At 37.8% G+C, this 19,445-nt stretch overlaps 1 protein-coding gene across 6 annotated transcripts in view; it reads left to right on the top strand.

The window, feature by feature from the left end:
• LOC105203570 overlaps positions 1-19,445 on the top strand; it is a 437,190-nt gene that overhangs the window by 394,021 nt on the left and 23,724 nt on the right. For all 6 annotated transcript variants that reach the window (XR_005576331.1, XR_005576332.1, XR_005576330.1 and 3 more), the window contains one exon: positions 7,297-7,389. Coding sequence is in view for 1 of the 6 variants with exons in the window: in XM_026138284.2 (XP_025994069.1) it covers positions 7,297-7,389 (93 nt within the window). In the remaining 5 variants the exon portion in view is untranslated. The remainder of the gene's footprint in view (positions 1-7,296; positions 7,390-19,445) is intronic.

Genomic DNA, 19,445 nt, shown 5'->3' with positions numbered 1-19,445 from the left:
TTTTCTAAACAAGAAATTAATGTCTTACAACACCGTAATTGTTGTTATTCTTTAGTGTAATGTCGTTTTATTTTGTAGTAAATGTTTTTCTCAATGTCTGCGTTTTCATGTTAGACACAGACTGTCCTCAAAATGTTTTTGTCATCTTATGCGAGAAAAACATGCATTCAACTTTCATTGAGAACATTTTTCTTTATCTCTTATAGTTTCGACGATACACGCTTCGAAAGAAAAAACCCGATTTTCTCCAAAGGGGTGTTTCACCCTTAAAAGTGTATTAGGACACGTGTAAAAAATACATGTCCCTTATTTTAATCTGTACAACATATTAAAGGCACGTCGAAATCGGAGGGAGTCACTTCCGTAGCGCACGAACGCGCGGACGGGTGCGCGTACCGTGCGTATAGAGAGGTTTTTAATTATTTTTGTAAAACGGGAATGTATCGTAACTTTATCATATACCGTTGAATTTGTAATAAAATAAGCTTTATTTTGCTTATAAAAAAAATAAAAATTTTGAAAAAAATAGGTAAGTGGTGGGGGAAAGTATTAAAAAAAAAAGAAAAAAATTTTTTTTTCCAATGTTATGAATTACTCTTCGAGCCATTCAACTTTCATTTAAAACATTTTTTTCTATCTCTTATAGTTTCGACGGCATACGCTTCGAAAGAAAAAAACCGATTTTCTTCAAAGGGGTGTTTCACCCCCTTAAAGTGCGTATGGGCACGTATAAAAAAATACATGTCCCTTATTTTTATCTGTACTACAACATATTAAAAACTCGTTTTAATCTGAGGCGGACACTTTCCTGTGTTTCCTTGTAAGAAAGAAACGTGGTCTTTAAAATCGGTACCCCAGGAATCAATGCAACGCACTGTACAGTTGGCTCCGTGAGTTAAGTGCTTGCTTCAAAATCATAAGATTCGCTCCCGGAGGTGGGCGATAATTTTTTTCTTTTTTATAATAAATGTTTTTATTTATGTTTATTTATTTAGATAATATTGATATAGTATCCAAATTTTTGAAATAGAAAATTGAATTTGATATCACATTCTAAACACTAATTTGAATTTAATTTTAAGGGAATTTTAATTCAAGTAATATTTGAAATAGTAAATAAGTAATAATAATATAGATACGTTGCCTTTATATGTTATCCTTTATAAATAACTTATTATTTTAATTACTTATTTATTATATACTTCAAATATTAGTTGAATTAAAATTTCCTTAAAATTAAATTAAAATTAATGTTTAGAATGTGATATTTTTTCTAGGAAATCAATATTTTTCGAGGTATATGTAAAAAAATAAAGAAATCTAGCTTTACTTTAATTTTTTACCTTGAAGATTACTTTGTCGGTGATTTTTATTATCATATTTATAATCAGCTCACCAAAATACAGTAGTATACCAATTTGCAACCAAATCGGAGGGTTCACTTTTCGGAACTTTATCCAAAGAAGTAACAGTTTATATTTATTTTTGAAATTACACATAATAGTGGGACTCAAATATGACTAATTCGAACTGTTGTTTTAAAGGGATAATATTTACTGTGTTCTTGTACTTTAGAGGGAGAGGTGTGATGCTACATTAGCGAAGTTACATTATGTAACTTTTGGTTTTTTACTATAAAAAATACTATAAATATTACAAAGAACAAAATACTAAATAATCGTGATCGTGAGTGTATAGCGTTAACACGCGCATTGGCGTGGTGCAGGGACATGAGGGAGCGGTGGTGCCAAACTATCCTTCCCTTCGCCGCGGGTTACTCACCGTCGCCTACTGTCGAGCCGCAATGTAATCTTTGTACATTGATCTCGGACACTCTGCGAACCGCGTAATGTCAGCTATATACGCGCCTAGTTGGAAAACGGGGTACTACCGAAATTCCGCGCACCATACAGTCAATCCGGTCTTTTTTTTTTAATCCCCCTTCGTACAAGTTATATCGGTTTAAAGTATTGCGAGTGACTAATACCATTTCCGTTTTGTTCCTGGAGTGTGGTTAATTTTCGACTCCCGCTTTGGCGCTTGATGTATAACATGTTAACATCTGAATATAATATTTGGTGTAATAATTTATAAATCTGTAAATTTTTGTATTTTTATTACTTACATTTTACGTACACCGAATATTATAATCAGATGTCAACATGTTACATGTCAATCGCCAAAGCGGCAGTCGGAAGGTAGCCACACTGCAAAGGCGAAACTGAAATAGTACTATTCGCCCACAAAACTTTAAACTGACATAATTACTTGTATAATTTGTAAAATAATTTTGATATATTGTATCAGATATTATTGTATTCGTTAGAGAACAAGAGCGCAACTTTTATCGTATAGAAATATTTACTTTACTATACAAAAGTTATGCATGTCCCTCCGTTCTTTAACATAGATAATTTCTTTAACCACTGTGCTCACAATAAAGTTTAGCTCGAGGCATTTAATTTAATTTGACCTTAGATGGCGTTGCCAACGTCAGATCAAAGTCACGTGAATTTTTTTTAAATACGACACCCTATTTTTAATTCCACAATCTAATAGCTAGTGTCAAGACCTTTTTGAAACACTATAATAAAGTTATTTTTCCTTAAGTACTTTTTGAGTTATGAGGCTTGAAAGTTAATTTCTCAAGAAATACACTTTAGATAAAAAAATTAAAAAACAGGTGTTTGATATTTTTTGAAAAACTGTCTAATGATAGCCATATTTTTTTATTATACCGCTGGCTTGAGCGTTGCCTGATGTAGGTCGGAAGCATATACAATATGTAACAAATTTAAACAAACGTCATATTTCATGCATTGTATTTATATTTCATGTATTTTTTATTTATTTATTATAGATTTCCCACGCGGCATATGACGTTTGTTTAAATTTGTTACATATTGTATATGCAAATTTGACAGCATCGTAATCATTTATGCGCATAAGCGTATGAGAGATGTACATCCTGAATTTCATCGCGCGTTCTGAAATTTATCGAAAAAAAGTGTCGCAACCTCAGTGCTCCCGACTGTACATCACGAGGTGGTAACATGGTCGGATTTTGTACACCAAGTAGCTTTTAAAAGGGCTGATGTTCTAGTTGATGTTTAAGCAATGACAATAAAAGACACCAAAGTGTAGTACTGTCAAATTGTCAGGTAATCAACTCTATTAATGGGCTAATAAGAGTAACCGCGGTTGTTGGTGCGTAGAATTGGCGGGTCCTGATAGCACACAAACCACTCACAATGACAGATGCCGTGATTTTCCGTAGGTTGGGTTAGATAAGTCAAGATGATTGGTTGGTGGGCTATCGGGATGTGCGCTATCGGAACCCTCCCGCGTAGAATTAACAATTTTATTAATTTAAAAACGGACGTTGCGAATTAGCTTCGAGTCATCTTTAGATACAATTTCTCCTTTTTTGACAGTTACATACTGCTTTGCTTTTACGAGATGCTTCCCTACTGGACAATTCGCCGGTTAGGATCCACAAACAATTTTCATGGGAAGATTAATTTCCGGCCACTGTATAGAACATTAACGTTGACTCGAGGGGGTAATTACTCAGAAAATAAATATACACTAGACTACGGACTTTAATGGATTTTATAGGAATTCAATGGAATTTATTGCTATTACTAAGAAATTTCCCTAAAAAAAGGTTATCAAAAATCCCTCTTTATTAACTGATTAACTGATTTTAACCAAAAATTCGTTATAAAAGCCAAAATTTCATGGTATAATACATGGAATTCATAAAATTATACGGGACTTTATCGGACTACGCCAGACTTCACCGGACTTTATCGGATTTCGAGGAATTCAGCGGACTTCAAAGAATTCAACGGACTTCTAGCGGGTTGTACACCGGAATTTAACAGTGGTTACCTCCTCGCGTTGACTTTTTAGTCTTTTGTTAGAAATATTTTTTTAACGTTGTGTCCACCGCTCCCCCATCATTGAATTACTCACTAAAGGAGCTCGCAAATTGACGAAAACCAGTCACATTTATTCCACTTGAATTATACGAATTGTTCGCGCAATAACCTGTCAGGTTGAAAGACCGAACTTAGCATGCAGAAACAATTCGGTCTGCGTCCAACAGTAAACAAGAGGGCATTGTCTAACTTCGGTGAGATGATTCACTTCTAACATTTTCATGTCACGTCAAAATATTCACCCGATTATGTAACTATGAAGTGAAAATACGACATCACTAGATTACTAATATGGGAAATATAATTTTGTCTGAGACTGTACTATTTTTTCACGTGGTACTGTGAGAGTTAGACAGTGAGAGTTAGAAATAATAAAACGTAGTACTGAGGCTCGAACAGAAATCCATTCTCTGGATAATCAGCAATTTATTCATTATTTAACGGAGTACAATTATGACATAACCTCTTCTATTAATATACAACTTCACCTATATAACGAACGAAATTGAGCTTCTGATGATGCAAACGGATCAGATTGAGTCGTTAACCTTCTTTTTGTAACTCTTAATATCTGTTCTTCTTCTTTATTTTCTCCGTCAAATAACACAACGATTACAATCTCCGCCATTATTTTCAATCGATGCGTATAATATTTTATGTGGCGAGTTTGGCATATTAGTCTCTCTCATGTGTGCATATAGCAGCTACCTTTTTCTTTTCAATCTCACTATTCGGCAAGACATTTCTTGTCAAATAAACTCACATGAGATGGCTCACATTTTCACCATGATGAAAATTACAAAATCACATGAACTGTTCACTTTTCACATTTTCACCATATTTTAGTTAGATAATTGATGCCCAGTATACAATCGATATTCTATATGACAATATCAAAATCATGAGGTCACGTTTCAAAACTATGGGCTTCTATTATTAACTGAGGTTAAATTTATAATATTTAAAAGCGCTAGATACCCGTTATGTAAAAATTCCATATTTGTTTACGCTGTTGGTCTGCAGTTTGATAAATAACATTTCAGAAATCAATTGTTTGCTGAAGAACCTTTCCGTATCTATCTCAACGTTATCCCAATTAAAGTCAAGATTTGAGACTTTAATTTTAAAAAGAAGTTTAAGAAGAAGTAATCCTGTGATTATTTTTTGCGGAATTATCGTCAATCAAAGTTGGCCAATTTTTGCCCAAAATTTTTCTATGACATATTTTTTTAAGCAGTCTATTTTTGTAAAAGTGTGCTATCTATTGTTAAAGATAAAAGTAACTTCTTTCATAAGCATATTTATGGGATATTTTTTTAAGTTAATTTTTTTACATCTCCTGCAATATTTTACTAAATTAGATAATATCTATGTATCAATAAAATATATAAATATAAAAAATACTACATACAAATAAAAAAGGGAAGGTATATAATAAGAGAACAGAAAGTCTACAATACGTCTCTTAACAAACTATATTTGATTATATATGGGACCAGAATGACGATGATCGGATAAGGGAAAACTAGACATTTCGTATTACACACACAGTGCGGAACGCGTTTGCGAAAGCTTTTGCTGATTTTTGTTTTAAGGGCGAGCGCGACATGGTGGTAACGAAATTTAGTTGTTGCTATGTTTTATTTGTTTTGTTTTGTGATGATAGAAATAATTCGCGGCGATCGGTTAAACGCTTTAAATTAAATATTCGTGTTCTACATACTAGATGGGTTGAAAAGTCCCGGAATTTTTCAGTAGATGGCGCCACTAGAAAATGAACATGATTTATTTCGAGAGGTTCATCTGTCACTAGTTTATGTGTGAAGTTTCACGACATTTCGTTCATTCATTTACCAGCTACAGTCGTTTAAGTGTCGCTACCTTCGCCTTCGTAAAAAAAAATGGAAAAACAGAAATATTGCATATTGATCAAACACTGTTTTTTGATGGGAAAAACTCCTGAACAATCAAAAATGGTTGAAAAAATGTTATCCCACATCTGTTCCTTCGAGAACAACAGTTTATCGATGGTTTAGTAAATTTAAAATGGGTCGTACAAGCACCGAAGACGCATCTCACTCTGAAAGACCAAAAGAGGCTACGAATCCGGAAATCGTAAAGCAAGTGCATCGAATCGTTTTGAGTGATCGTAAAGTGTAGTTGTGCCAGTTAGCTGAGACCGTTGGCATCTGAGCATCCAAAGAATGGGTGGGATACATTTTGCACGATGTTTTGAATATGAAAAAGCTCTGCGCGATGGGTGTCGCGTTTGCTGCCGTCGACCAAAAACAGTAGCGCGTTGATGATTCAATGGCCGGTTTGACGTTGTTGCAGCATAATCGAGCGGACTTTTTTCGACGTTTTGTGATGATGGATGAAACGTGAACCTATTATCATACGCCTGAGTCTAATAGGCAGTCTGCAGAGTGGCTGAAAAGCCACGAAAGCCGATCAAAGCGGCCAAAAGATCAACGCTCGGCCGGGAAGGTTTTGGCCTCCGTTTTTTGGATGCGCATGGCATAATCTTTATCAATTACCTGCAGAAGGGAAGAACAGTTACGGGAGAGTATTATGCAGCTTTATTGGACAAACTGAACGACGGAATAAAAAAAAAAAACGGCCCCATATGGCGAAGAAAAAGTTCTGTAACATCACGATAACGCACCATCACACACGTCCTTGAAAGCGATGGTCAAATTGGACCAATTACTATTCGAATTGGTTGCTTAACCGCTGTATTCTCTAGACTTGGCCCTCAGCGAATATTATCTGTTCCCAAACCTCAAGCGGTAGCTCCAGGGAAAGAGATTCACATTGAATGAGGAAGTTATCGTAAAAACCGAGGCGTATTTTGAAGGTTTGGACGTTTCGTACTACAGAAAGGGCATCGAAATGTTGGAAAATCGCTATACCAAGTGTATCGCACTCAAAGGCAACTATGTTGAGGAATAAATATAACTTTGTCCAAAAAACGCTTGTTTTCATTAAAAATCTCGGGACTTTTCAACTCATGTAGTATATTTCAAATTTCGTTAAAATGACAGAACAGATCCCTGATTAAAAAGAACGATAGAAAACGATAGAAAGTATTAAAAACCTGATTCAAAACAATAGAATTCTATCGTTTTGAATCAGGTTTCTGACACTTTCTATCGTTTTTTATCGGTTTTTTTTATCAGGGATGGACAGACTACAGGCATGTGTGTGTGCTTATGCTTGTGTGTAAATAATATTGAAGGGTTAAAAGTTATTAGAGGATTACCATTCAAACTTTAAATGTTTATACATTTATTATGAATTTATATAAGATTTGTTGAGCAACTGAAGGTAATATATAATATTTATTGTGCAGGAACATTTACTACTACGTCAACTACTACAACGAAGTTACACCGTAAAATGGAAATTCAGGCCTTCGATAAGTCGAAATCTAATAATGATGAAGGTAAGATTTAGATATTATAGTATTATCCAAATATTATCAGTTTATTACTGTTATATGTATAAATATAAATATGTAGGCGCTTGTTATTATTACCGTGTAAAGTTTGGTTGTGTTACTTATGTAAGAAGCGTGTGCGCCGAGTGATGCACGGAGCACGTTTTCGGAGTAAGTATTGTGAGCACTAAACTATAATAATACTGGAATGGATATTGGCCGCCAGAAAACGTGACGAAAGAGAGAGAGCCAATTCAAAAGGCCAACTCTCTTTGTCAGTACAGTCACGTTAGAAAGTTTTAAAGTACCAGCCACGGACTTAGGAATAGAGAGACAAAGCATAAAGTTCTACTTTAGGCAAGAGGAAGTGTTCTCTCAGGCATGCAGGAAAAACCGTTCTCCGCCATATTGATTTCAAAAAACTTATACATAAGATAACAGGGTCAGTGACATCCCGTTTGCGTTATGTTAGTATGACAGTTATCAAGTTAGGTTAGGTTAGATACTCAAACTCATTCGTCTTATTCATCAACGTTAATTCACTCTTTCAAAATAAAAATAGTAAAATGCATAATATCAAAATGTTTCACGACAAATTCTTTAGATAAATATAAAAATAAATTTCAGAAAATATTGGAAGAAAATATAAAAATCGGTTTACACAGGTACAAAATTATATTAATCTTTTTAATACGTAATATTTTATTTTTATTGATATAAAAAATATTTTCTTTGTTGATACTATTGATGTATGTGTTTGTTGATACTATATTTATTTAAAGCAAGAAAGAAAAAAATTAGTTTAAATTTATAACGAACCGCCTTCCGACACCCCCTCCCTCTCTCCTTCCCGGACCGTCTACCGTCCAAGCCATCCGGCCAAACCTTCGCCGGGCAGCAAATATCGGCGTATAGCGCCTAATAAAATTACCAGATTTTGAGCGAGCGAGCATTCAAACGCATCCGCGCGTCGAATATCTTCGCGCACACGCGCACGCGCTTTCGCTCCGTCTCGAAATATCCGAGATCGAGTGGCAGAGATGCTGCCTCCGTACCGTTACTGACCGCTCTCCGCACATCCCCTTCTCTCGACTCTCGGATATAAAAGACCGCGTCTCGAAGAGATGGCTTCTCTCCGCTTCTGACTGGCTTGCCCTGAGGAAGACACCAAAGTTGAGGTACGAGATCAAGCGCCTTGGTCTCCGCTAAGCCACTTAGCTCTCAACCACTTCGATACCGATTCAATCTGTCAACCATCCCCGCCTTTACAACGGGCTCAAAATAGCTTGGGCCCCATCAACTTGACGTAAGACATCTCCTAGACCGCATCCCAAGACTGGTACTGTCACACGTAAAAGAGTATGGTGTTCTGTGCCTCCACCAAGCGCACTTGGCGTGGGCTAGTGCTACCCAGCGATTACATCTACGGTGTTAACCGCCTCGTGACGGGCCGCGCGAATTGACACTAAAATACACGGATCCGTGTACCGCGTCGCGCTCCGCGCCGCGCCACGCTACAAAACCATTGTCAGGCAAAAACAACACGGCCACCTGCATCGAGAATCCGTGACATCGCAAGTCCGAGAATACGCGTTATTCCACGAAACGCGTCTCACGGAATAACACCTTCATCTTGTAAATAGCCGATTACCTTGCCGTATTGTCTGTTCGCGAATATTGTTTGTATTGTCACGTCTAATGTCCGCGAGTTTTATATATTATCAAGTCTGTTATTTCTGTCCGTCGCTATTCTTGTAATTATTAATTATCGCTTTTCTTTCTTTTCTCAATATTAAATCTCCCATTTTTTGTCAAACCAACATTACCATCTAATTCTCTCTGCGACACTTTGCGCCCTCGTTCTCGGCCGATCAGCTTCCGTACGCGAAGCGGGGTCGTTACAAATTATTATTTTTTATTTTTTCAGAGTTTAATTTTTAGTCCGTTTTGATATGTAAAATATTATTTAGTATGTTTGTTATACTAGCATATTTCATTGCTGAATGTATTATACTATATGTTATTAAATAATTACAGAAAAATTTAATGTAAAAGATTAACAAAATTTTAAACTTTATTATTCTGTACTATTTATTTCACACATACAATGTGTATATGTTTTAATGTGTGCGATCTTTGAAACCAACATGGCGCCTTCCCCCCCCCCCGCAAACGTACCGCGCTCCTGTCGAGTATGCACCGTCTCTCTATTCCTAAATCCGTGTATTCAACATTGAAGCAAAAAAGACCATTTTTGCTTTAGTATTACCTAACTCAGTGAAAAAAAATCGTACAGAGTTAAACAAAAACGCAAATTAAAGGTAAGGACCCACGCTTTCGAATGCTGTAAACCGCATTTACGTGCAATTTTTATTTTGCGTCGTGGAGCTTTGCAAAATTTGTAAAAAATTTTGAGATTTGACGCATCCCCATTTGAATCCGCGTAACTTCGTAAACAATTTATAAATCATTTATTGACTTGTAAATCTTAAAACTAGAGATTTTAAACTTTAAAATGCTTTTTTTATAATTTTTTTACGATTATTTGTGACAAATTAATACTCTTTTTAATTATGTTTATTTTTCGGAGTCAGAATAAGTGATCTCTTAATTTTGGTGCCGAGTGTGTATATATATTGTCACGCCGTTTCCACGTAACTAGCGTGTAAACGGCGCGATCAAATAAAGGCTAAGATTATAAATTACTTATAGTCTTCGCTTGCTACAATTATCTCGCGTCGTTCAGACGGCTGTTCTTGATATCCCGACAATTACGGGCACAAAATTCTATAAATTGGGCGCCAGATGTGTTCTCCGGCACGTCAATTCACTAATTAACCAATCACGAAAAATCTTCACGTGATAACAGCCATTTAAACACGCGAGAGCCGGCTAACTCTACCTAGCGACAGAGGGGTGAGGTGAGGCGAAGGGAAGAGTCTCTTACGCTAAGTCCTCGAGGAAGTCGGAAGATGGGCGAGAAATTCCACAGAGATTAGTAACAAAAATAATATTTATTTTTGAAAAAGGCGACGACATCGAATACGCCGCGAGCGATCATGCGGTTCTGAAACAAGCGTCACAACGAAAGTTCGTAAAGCGCGAAGATAATTAAAGCAGTGACAATAGGCGACTCGCGGGGAGTCCAGCGTTCGAGAACTAAGCGAAACTCAACATACCAAAGCTAGAAAGTCGCCAGACTTCGAAAGAACACGCAAATTTACGCAAAATCTCAAGATCGAGTTATTGCCGGTGCTTGTAGAATGCAAGTTACGACGTTCTCTCTCTCTAGCACACGCCATGAGGGCGACAACGCGACCCAATGTAGTCACGCGCACGGTGCAAAGCTCCATACGGGATTCTGCACTATCTTCAGCAGCGGCTAAGCAACGCGTCCCCAGGAGATTCGTCCACGCGATTCGCGAGAATTCTTCCTTAGCTTGCCACGAGATCCGTGGAGAACCCCTCGCACTTGCTGTCGATCATTCCTTCTCTCTCTCTCTCTCTCTCTCTCTCTCTCTCTCTCTCTCTCTACACTAACTCAAATGGCACCCTGCGCTCACTAACACGAAATGTGATCGATGGCAGAATGCAAGCGCGGCTCCCGCCTCGCTCGCACGCGGCTTTACAAGATTGAGGTTATTGCAACCTCGACACGCGGGGCACGCTCACCGACACGATCAACCTCTCGTTGTCGTCCCAGTTCCCTGACTTGCCGTGGGCACGGAACATGTTCCACCGCTGTCGTACACCAAATGCCAAGGATTGTGCTCGATGGATCGATTTCGCACATCTTACTCCCTCGCCTGGGATACCAGCGACGCTTGCGTGCGGCAACTGCCAATCCGCGCTTCCTCGCGGTTGCTGCTGTGCCAACGTCGTATCCTTGTCGCCAAAGGACGTTTGCAGGACCCTGACGCTCTTAGATGTTACGACGGAATCGCACTCTCGCGCTTTTCTCCGTTGCGATATTGCCACCGCTGCTCGAATTTTGCGTAGACAATGGCCTTCTGCCACCGCTTGCTTGTCTCCGCTCCTCCGGACTTTCCACCAGCCTTGCGTTAGTTTCCTCGGCGATGATGATCTTCGTAGACTCCCAAAGTTTTCCACACGGCGTTATGCCACTCTCTCGATGCGACACCCCGGACGCTGCTACATTTCTGCTTTTCCTTATCCTAGTTGTCACGTGGTCGCCGCTTGTTTGCTGCTTTTCATTGCTGGCTTCCTTGTCGATAACGATCGTGTCAACGAATTATGACATGAAAATAATGGAGTAATTAGTGCTATTTAACTACTTGAATTCGACCCTCTCCTGGATACTGCAGTTTGTGAGGTGCGAGCGCGACTGTAGTTTTCCAGTCCGGCGCGAGCACGAACCCGCGCTTTGTGACGGCGGCGGGACGCTGCTTCGCTGCAGCGGACTGCAATGTCACAATACACACACACACACACACACACACACACACACACACACACACACACACACACACACACACACACACACATTAAGTACTTTCCTGGTTGTGAGACTTGAGTGTTACAAAACTATGCTACACATGCTACACAAAGAATCGCACAAAATTTACAATAAATTATCTCGAAAAATTACAAAACGAGCACACATTTATGCTTACAGATACGTGAATTCTACAAAACAATACGAAACGGCGACTTAACTATAGCGTTAGGCGAATGCCAAGAAAAAAACTACTATTTAATTCAGTGGAATCAAACGGACGGCGGCGAAAATCGTGACGCGGAGAAATATTATTACGTGATACAAGAATGAATGAAAATTCAATGATAGATTGCTTGCCTTGACGCCGCTTTTGACCACAAAATCGGCGACTTTACAATGATACTTTTGACATCCGTCTCACCCTTCAGCAGCGGCATCACATGGGAAAACACGGTTTCTGCGTCTTTGCTCCTTTGTTCGCTCAGGTGCTGACTCATCGTAATCGGATTCCGGTTCAGGACACGCTCGCAGCTCATCAATCGTTGATCCTGCAGCAGGACCGCAGTATTGCGCTCTACTTAGGCTAATTGCTGTTTTCGCATTGGTTGCGACTAAGGGGCTTGGTGCGAATCACCAATAAGCGCTAGTGACATCTCATGCTCGAGATTCAAATTTGGTAGGATTTACAAGGCGACAGCGTTGATCCTACGTCTCTGGAAACCGATAAGGGGTGGCTGCGTTTCTTTGCCTGGGAATGGCCTCCGTCTCAAATTCATGATGATTCCTTCACGGAGTTTTCGTATTGCTGGTAGACGTATTTGCGTACCCTCTTGCACGATAATCGATGAGGCGCTCCCCTTACGTTGCTCTCGAAAGTCCTAAATTTTTGCCGTTTCTGCAAACATACCTGACAGAAAAGTGCGTCCGCGGAAAGTGATAAACAGTAAGAGCGTACAACCTGCGGACTCCCGCGTTCCGGGATACTCCCTATTTGAGGTGGGTCGGTGTCCTTGGACAGCTTGCAAATCTTCCGGTGATTTTTTTGACATTACTCCTACGGACTCTTCTCCGTCCTCCACGCTCGGGCCCAATGGCGGAATTTTTTTCTCGCAGCTCTGCTGGTGGGGTCTCCCACGCGATGTGACGTGCAGGGTGTTGCCATTTCCATGTTTGTGACTCTTTCTCGTACTCTACAATATGCAGCGACTTAGCTTAATTGAAAGGAAGCTGATCGAAATCTTTGATATATCAGATAAGTTGTAGTTCTGAAAATAAAAAGTGCTACTATTTGGCAATAAGAAAATATACTTTGTGAGCTGTTTTTCTCATAGTTACAGGTAATAATAAAACTTGGCGCGAGACATTACCGTATTTCTTAATAAATGTAAAGATAGATTAACAACGGAGTGTTTGTGACAATAATTATTATATTGGAGGCAATCACAGAAAAGTCTCAGATATCTCCGAATCATCAAAAATACTAAATGTCTCAGAATGATAAGGTACTTCAGACACTAACCACGTTAAAAATATAGGTTAGTAGAATTAAATTTCTTTGTATCATTGTTTCACATCAGATTTCAGCGAAGATCATAGCATTGGAATAGCGTATCTGAATTTAAATTAAATTATAAACCCCCTCTTATAAACATTTTTTCACCGTTTTTAGCCCTCAAGAACGATTACTTTGGGTGCATTCCAAGTTGCACATGAAACGTATAGAACGCATTAGTGCTGCGTAGCGCTTTGAAACTGAAAAAATTACAGATTACAGGTACGCCGATCGCGTTAATTAATCGTGTAATTGCTCCTTCATTGTAAAGATACAAATACAAAAACGCAATATATAAATGTTCCGTTATCTGTTACGGAAAAATAACGTCGTCAGCAATGGTTATGATGCATCAACTGCTTCAAATCAAAATTGATGTAGTCAATGCGCTAAGAGGGGTGCTATAAATTCAAGACAGTTAGTACAATCTAGGGAATCCCTAGCATTTTCAATGCGCGCATTAGTTAATAGTCTATGCGCTTCATACGTAACTTGGAACGCAGCCTTTGAGTGGTAATTATTGATTTGAAAGCTAAAAATTTTCTTGCAGCTTTGACGGAAAAGAGCGAAAAAAATTCAATCAAACTATACAAAGAAGTCAACCATATTTTGTTTGCTGGTTTTTAATTTCTTTCTGCGTAGCATAAATTGAATTAAGATGTAATAACCTTACAAAAGAGATTGCTAGAAATGGACAAGGAGACTAAGTGCAAAGGATTGAATTTTCTCGGCGATCATTAAACACGATCAAAGCAAATTGCCGTGTTTGTTCTTTGTAATGTTACATTTTCGTTGAATCGAAAAATTGTCCCGGAATCTCATTCGCTTCCTTTTTGGATTTAACGTACTCGCGAATATCGATAGTAGATCAGTTTCGCAAATTTATTCCTATACGCGATTGGAAAGATAGTTTGTGAAGCTTTGACAATTTTAACGACACCTCGATGCCAGACTGCATACAACACGACCACGTTAAGATAAAATGCAGTAGCGGACCCGAATTTTTCGTATAAACTTCGTATAAACGCTTGAGAGATAAACGTTAAGTCATGCGATTATCGCTCAAATTTATCGGAATTATTGAGCGACACGTGACGCAACGCAAACTAACTCGATTTATGTTGCAACTTGAAATAATGGAAAAACAATTTCAGACTGTAGTACTGCGTTTTATCTTATTGTAAGATATTATAGAGAAAAGTCATCAATCTGGCATAGACCTTTTAAAGTGGCACCCCCTTATTTCTCGGAAACTAAACATTGCACCATATTAATTTTCATTACTTAATTAATTTTTATTTATTTGCATAATATTATATGTTTTGTATTCAAGTTATAATTGTATATGACGAATGAATTAAAACGCAAACAAAGGAACAATATTATTTATTGCTTTATATTTATTTAAAGGAAGCGAATGAAATTCCGGGCCGATTTTTCGATTCAACAAAGATGTAACATGACAAAAAACAAATACGGCAATTTGCTTTCATCGTGTCTAATGATCGCTGGGAAATTCAATTCTTTGCACTCAGTCTCCTTGTTCAGTTTTAGCGATCTCTTCTGTGAAATTATTACATCTTAATTCAATTCATGCTCCGCAGAAAGAAATTAGGAACCAGCGAACGAAATACGGTTGACTCCTTTGTAGTTTGGTTTAATTTCTTTCGCTCTTTTCCGTCAGGGCTGCAAGGAAGTTTTTAGCTTTCAAATCAGTAATCACCACTCAAAGTAATTGTTTTTGAGGGCTAAAAACGGCGAAAAAATTTTTATAAGGGAGGATTTATAATTTAATTTAAATTCAGATACTCACTATTCCAAGACTACGATCTTCGCTGAGATCGGATACGAAACAATAATACAAAGAAATTTAATTCTACTAACCTACATTCTTAACGTGGTTAGTGTCTGAAATACCTTATGATTCTGAGACATCTGATATTTTTGATGATTCGGAGACAACTGAGAATGTTCTTTGATTGCCTTCAATAAAATAATTATCGTCATAAACACTCCATTGTTGACTATCCTTACATTTATTAAGGAATACGGTAACGTCTCGCGTCAAGTTTTATTATTACCTATAATCGTGAGAAAAACAGCTCACAAAGTATATTTTCTTATTGCCAAATAATAGCACTTTTTATTTTCAAAACTACAACTTATCTGATATATCAAAGGTTTCGATCCTTCCTTTCAATTAAGCTTTGGAATATTTCTGAGATTTCACCAATCAATACTGAGGTTACATCAGGTGGCTGTCAAAACATAATTTACTAACACTACGATACATTCATGACCGCTGACACAGCATTCGGTTATAATAGTCATGAACGTAAAAACAACTAAAAACAAAACGTGAACCTTAGAATCAGACCCCAGGCATACCTAGCACAAACTGTACTCGGGCATCTCTCGACGATCATCGAAAAGTAGGGACGTCGTGGGATACCCGCAGCAAAAGGAAACGGTTTATTTGTCCAGGGTCGGCACGCTCGGAACCACTAACGAAGAACAGGAAGAGACAACACGCGGTGGAAAATAAACGCGGAGGAGGCTTGCCTAGTGGAGATTTCATATGGCCAAAATGTGACAAACGAACGGCCAGTACAAGGGCTGTCGAATGTCAGCTGACATATTGGAGATAACCAGAAGAGGATCGCTGAGCAAACCAGTATCATGCTTTCTACGAGTACAGCGAGAGAGGCAAGAAGATATTAACCATTGTTGGGGACCGCGCAATCTCCGCGGACACCCTACGTGATGTGGCCGTGACAATGCTAGGATAACGGCAGTTGCTAATTGGCCGCGCAGCGACGCGCAAGGACACCGCGCATCTCGTGGAAAGGGGTGCACCCATCGATCGCGCATTGAACGCGATTCTCCCGGTTTTTGCATGCAACCCGGCTTAGCAGTACAATTGAACGAGCGAGCAAGCGATCTCGCGCCTTGGCGTGCAACTGTTGGCAAGTAAGAGAAAGCAAGTGTCTGGCTCCGATGACGTCTTTCCACGACGAATCCTAACTAAGGAAGCTATTGAGGAAGACCAGCTGTGTCGGCGAAATAATCCTCATCTTGTCTGTGTAAAGCCACAAGTGGACCTAAACGACATTCTTGCGTTCAGAGATCGACCCGCTTTTAGTGTTGATGCAAGCGTTGTGTTCTCTGCATGACGATTAAACGCACGTAATTTCGTAATTTGGGACGATCAATCTCAAGCGCGAGAAGTTGTTGGATCGTCCAGCTGCTGCATATCGCGTTGCCAGTCCTGCTGCGGAAAGTTGCAGATAAACGGTTTTCCGGATAGCCGCAAAGCCCTCACGCATGTGCGCATGTGCCGCTGCCGTGATCGTATGGCCCACGGATATCTTTTTGTAGCGTAAGCGATCGCATTTCGGGAAAGTATTGTCTGTCGTAATTTGTTTCCGCATCTTGATTTCATGTATTTCTTTCGCGTTTGTGACTTGTATTCTTTTTGAGACTTGTTCTATCACATTCATAACCCACTGATACTTTTCTCGCGTTTATCATTTGCTGTCGTCTATAATCTTGTCATTTAATGCATTTACGTTCCGAATAGTTTAGACTAGAGTATATTTGCTTGCGTTGGTTGTCGTTTTGCATCGTTCCAATATCTAGAATTATGTCGATTTACATTCTCAATTAGCTCAGCAGTAGCTTCATTTGAAAAAACAATGTTACCTAAAAATAGAAAATTTCTATCGGTATTTAATGTCATAAGTTGGAAATAAACCAATTTTTCGCGCGCGGATCAACTTGTCGGCGCGGTGCCGCGAAAATAATTCAAGCAAGAGGAAGGAAAGGCAGTTGTAAGTAATGAATAAGTAGATCTTTCATTTCTAGTAAATGAACATAAGTTTATTTACAAAAAATACCTGTTTATTAAAAACTACACTTTTTTAATATAAAAATGTTTAAAAATCAATGGAGGTTTTGGGTTTTTCAAAAACTTTCTTTTGTTCTTGTTTTACTTTATTCTTAGCAACTTGCAGCATTAAATGTTGTTTCTTTTTTGGTTTAATGTTTCTTTATAAAATAACATATTAATCTTATTCAAATTATCATAATAAAAACAAAGAAATAAAAAAGTAACCCTCCGTAGACACCCTGTAATATCGCTATTTATCAGAAACTTATAAGTAAATATCTCTTGTTTTAAAAGTTCAATTAAAATTGTCAAACTTTTTCGGTACTCTAAAAGAGCCGGAAAAATTAAAATATAATTTTAGTTTTAAAAATTTAGTTTTAATATTACAAAGATCTTATTCTATCATATTTATTTTATGTTCACAAATTGAAGGAAAAATTAATCTTTAAAATCAAATGCATATCTATGAAGCGTTAAAAATATTTAAAAAAAGAGAAGAAATGTAGATGCCGTGTACCTTTTTCTTTTATTCTTATCTCGTAGAGAGAGAAGTCTACACTGCACACGCTTTTTTTTCTTTTTTTACCCGATCTTCAGTATGATCTTTAACAGCATTTTAAAAAATCTGACCGAAAAAACCGGAAAAATATTTTCGGTTAGGTTACGGTCAATTAGCTTGAACAATATTTCGGTTTCTGTTTTGGTTTCGGTCATAAAAAAAAAAACGGTTAGGATACGGTTATCAGTTTCGGTTTCGATCTGGTCAGAGTCCCTATCAAGTAGACACTAATATGTATTTTTAGTCATCGTGTAAAAATTTTTTATAAAATTAAAATCCTTGTAAGTCATTGTTTAAAAGATAGAGGAGAAGAGAGTATTATGGAGTATTATAGAGAGTATTATACCCTTATTATCTCCGATATTACGTGACGTGTACTAATAATTGCTTATAAAGTTATTTATATAGTAGCCCGCCGTTTTTTAATGATGCTGATAGGCCAGTACATAACAACTGACAATTGTTATAAGACATTTTTACTTTTAAGCACTTCTAAACTTATTCAAGGTACATTTTTAACCTTTAATTACACTGTTGTACCCGTGTGGTAAGCACTAAATATATATTTGTTCTGAATTTGCTTTTGCCCAAAGAGTTAGAACTCACGGGACAGCAGCAGCTCTAACGGGTTGCCAATCAAGATACACCTGTCACAATATATAATGTAGATTTATTCTTGATGCTTCTTGTTATACATGTAGTACTTATATTTAGATGCCCCGTTATATTGGGCCGCGGTGCGTCTTATCTTCTCTTGCATTGCGTCACGGCTCGACGTATAATTACACACGGCCGTGATGTTACTCTAACGGTTGTTCAAATTATTTTTTGCTGTTTCCCGATTCGGAGGCCCTTTTTATCCTCTAATATTGATGCTGAATTGCAGGTCGACTGCACGCTGAATCGGTACAACATCCAGCGAAAGACTATCTGTATTTTCCGTCGTTGTCGCGTTTTCGACACGTCTTTCGAAGAAAGTTTTAAAAGACAATCCGCGCCTTCCATTGCTCTCGCGTTTCGGTCAATTCCGAAGCGCGAGTATTCGCTTAAAATTAATATGCATAGCAACGAAATCGCTTTCTGTTGCTTTGCACTGGTGTTAGCTTAGGTTACAACAACACATACTTTCTCATTATTCTTAAACTTGAGTGTATTATCACACATGTATATACGTACACTCGAGTGTTTTTTTGTTATTTAACTTTTTATTCGGCTGTACACATTTTGAGTTATACAAAATTAAAACAATAATATGGAATTTCTTTAATAGTAGTAAAACAGGCGCGCGCTATGCGCGCGATACACAGCTTTTGATATTATAAATTACAAATTTAATCAATATAATTTTTGATAACTCGCAAAACGCGATATCCACGATGATGAGTAGCTCACGAAGTGAGCACAGCGTGAGAATCAATCAGCATTACAGAAAAGCGTCAACAATAAACTTTGAGAGATGCGATTATCGATTTAAGATGGACTTTTTCAGATAGGATGATTTTTTCAGCAAAATTTTTTAATATGGTTTTTTTAAGCAAAATTTTTATGTCGAAATATTTCTTTAATAAATCGATTATTATTCTAGAGGGCGGTGTTTAGGAAC

Source organism: Solenopsis invicta, chromosome 14, assembly GCF_016802725.1.
Source record: "Solenopsis invicta isolate M01_SB chromosome 14, UNIL_Sinv_3.0, whole genome shotgun sequence".
NCBI lineage: Eukaryota > Metazoa > Arthropoda > Insecta > Hymenoptera > Formicidae > Solenopsis > Solenopsis invicta.
This window is presented reverse-complemented; position numbering and strand designations above follow the sequence as displayed.